General features: G+C 55.0%; 1 protein-coding gene across 1 annotated transcript; it reads left to right on the forward strand.

Annotated features, from left to right (window-relative positions):
* The first annotated feature begins 325 nt into the window (after positions 1-325).
* Positions 326-1663, forward strand: MAP1LC3C (microtubule-associated protein 1 light chain 3 gamma). The gene is made up of 4 exons (XM_009694583.1): positions 326-377; positions 450-505; positions 673-779; positions 1474-1663. The coding sequence occupies exons 1-4, from the start codon at positions 326-328 to the stop codon at positions 1661-1663; spliced, it is 405 nt and encodes a 134-aa protein (XP_009692885.1).
* Positions 1664-2628: the final 965 nt, after the last annotated feature.

Genomic DNA, 2628 nt, shown 5'->3' on the forward strand with positions numbered 1-2628 from the left:
CCACAGGCGTGTGGTTGGGTGCGAGGGCATGGCCAGCTGCGCCTCAAAGCCTCTGTAAGGAGGAAACCCCAGCTCCTCCTCACCCATCCATCCATCCATCCATCCCTCCCAGCAGAGCCCAGCACTCTGCTGAGCATCCCAGCTCCTCCTCATCTCTCCACCCACTCACTCATCCCAGCAGAGCCCAGCACCCTGCTGAGCACCCCAGCCCCTCCTACCCCCAGCCCAGGTGGGTTAGACCGAGCCTATATTAGGAGCCGTGCCAGCAGCAGCTGCCCACAGCAGGGCTCAGGGACCAGATCCTGCCTCCACCTCCTCCCAGAAGATGCAACCAGGCGAGAGCAGCTCCCGTCCCTTCAAGCAGAGGAAAAGCCTGGGTACGTTCCTGGGGAGCAGCAGGGATCATGGCGACGGGCTGCTCTTACTGCTCCTTCTTTTCTCTTCCCTAGCCACCAGGATGCACGAAGTGACGGAGATTCGGATCAAATATCCCAACAAGATCCCGGTAAGGGCTGTGCCCCGCTCTTTTTGTGGCCACCAAGGCTGAAAAGCAACCTCTGAGCATCTTTATGGCTCGATGCTGAAGATCACAGCTCTGGTTCTCTGGGTGGTCCCAAAGCCCCCCTTCCCCCAGTCCTTATCTCCCCCCCAGCATCTTCTTCCCCACTGCAGGTGGTTGTGGAACGCTACCAGAGGGAGAAAACTTTGCCCCCCTTGAACAGGACCAAATTTCTGGTGTCCCAGGACCTGCCCCTCTCCCAGTTTGCAGTCACCCTGCGGTCAGTGGTTAATGACACGGGGTGGGGGTGAGGTTTGCTTGGGGTAAGGGTTGGGGAGGGGGGTCCACAGCCCTGGACCAGTGCAAAAACCCCAGTCTGGATACAACTGGTCCTGTGGAACAGCTTGGCTTTAGAAACCCCTTAGGCTGCTCCACTAGGGGAGTGTTTAGGCTTGGCCTAACTTAATTAGGCTTTGCAATTAAGCAAAGGGCATTCACTGGCCTTAGGGCAGAATTCCTCTGCCCTGGCTGGGGTGAAAGGTGATGATTAGTTCTTGTCCCTGGGGACTTGTTAATTGGGGGTGGGTAATTAGCAGCCCTGCAAACGAGCAGCACTCTTGCAGCCAACTTGAAACCTTTCTGCTCTGGGTTCTGGTTGAAATCCCACCCCTTCCCAAAAACCCAGCATCTCCCGGCAGCCCGGTTTGGGATAGACGGAGGCGAGAGTGTGGGGCTGGGGGTTGGCCCTTACAGAGGTTTTGGGGAGCAACTGACCGTGCCCTAGCACCCACCTTCATCCCTGTGGGTGCTGGTGGGTACCGGAGGGAGGGGATGCTAAACCTCGGTCCCTTTGGGAAGAACCCCTAAGCATCGTTATCCCCATGGATGGAGCATCCCTAGGGAGCTGCCCTGATTCCCAGGCTGCCCGGTACCGGGTAATCTTGACCTGTACGTTGGTGTTTTCACCTAAACAGGACACGGCTCTGCCTCGCCTCCTCCCAGACCTTCTACCTGTTGGTGAACAACAAAGGGTTGCCGAACATGGCCATCACCATGCAGGAGCTGTATCGTGACAACAAGGATGAGGATGGTTTTCTCTACTTGACCTATGCATCCCAGGAGATGTTCGGGAGCTCATCCTCCAGTAAACCGCCAGCTCCTTGACCACAAAAACCGTTTGCCGACACCGTGTCCTCGTGGCCGCTCGTTTCGGGACTCCGACATTGGGGAGATTGGGGGATGCAGCTCTCAAAACTTGGCTTAAAAATCTGTTGGGAGCCCCGAATTGTGGTGGAGCCAAACTTCGTCTTCTCTCCGGCTGCAGTTTGTCAAGCTGAGCTTCGTTAACGGTCTTAAAAACCCTGCTCAACACCTCCTTAATCTTGTATTTAGGTACAAATTATTCTCCCAAGGGGAGATGGTGCTGGTTTACTCTGATCCACGGGAAGGTTATTTTTCCAAAGGGTTTTACAACCTGTCATCTCCGCTCTGGGAAAACTTCGGGTCCTTCGAGACACCTCTCCTAACGGGATCGGGTCTGGGGACTTTGGGTCGGTTTTTGTTAAGCCCCATGTCCGTCCTAGCTGCCGCTGCAGCATCTGTGCTCTTGACACATGGAATAATTCGGCTGGTGCCTCTGATTTGTCCAAAGGTTGAGCTGCGTTTAGACATTAAAGCATTTGGGGAGGGGGGGGTTTGACCCCCTCCAACCCGAAAACGGGGTGCGTAGCTATAAAACCTGCAGTGGAGATTTAGCTGAGCTCAAACTTGTGCCGTGAGTCAGACCTAAATGCTTCCTGCCACTGATCCGGCAAAACGCCTCTTAAATATTTAAGGCTTCCCTTGCCATAAAATGCGTCGTCACGCTGGGTGAATATTTCATGCACGTTTCGTGTGGGAAATGTTAATAAATTAAACTCTAAAATTAGCTGCCGCCGCAGCAGGAGCCGAGTCGCTGATGTGCTGGAGGGAGATAAATCCCCCTCCTGCACAGGGATGGGGGCTGTAATATGGGGGTACCCCCCCCCCCCCAAACCACCCAGAGCAGTAGTTTTCCACTTGAGGTTTTGGGGTGTGGGGTATTTTTTTTGGGGGGTGTGTGTGATGACAGCTCCATGTCAGTCGGTCGC

Source organism: Cariama cristata, unplaced genomic scaffold (assembly GCF_000690535.1).
Source record: "Cariama cristata isolate BGI_N322 unplaced genomic scaffold, ASM69053v1 scaffold9442, whole genome shotgun sequence".
Lineage (NCBI taxonomy): Eukaryota > Metazoa > Chordata > Aves > Cariamiformes > Cariamidae > Cariama > Cariama cristata.

Coding starts and splice junctions, on each gene's coding strand:
- MAP1LC3C (XM_009694583.1), top strand. CDS start 326: ATGCAACCAGGCGAGAGCAGCTCCCGTCCCTTCAAGCAGAGGAAAAGC. Junction 378..449: donor CAAGCAGAGGAAAAGCCTGG/GTACGTTCCTGG, acceptor TCTCTTCCCTAG/CCACCAGGATGCACGAAGTG. Junction 506..672: donor AATATCCCAACAAGATCCCG/GTAAGGGCTGTG, acceptor TCCCCACTGCAG/GTGGTTGTGGAACGCTACCA.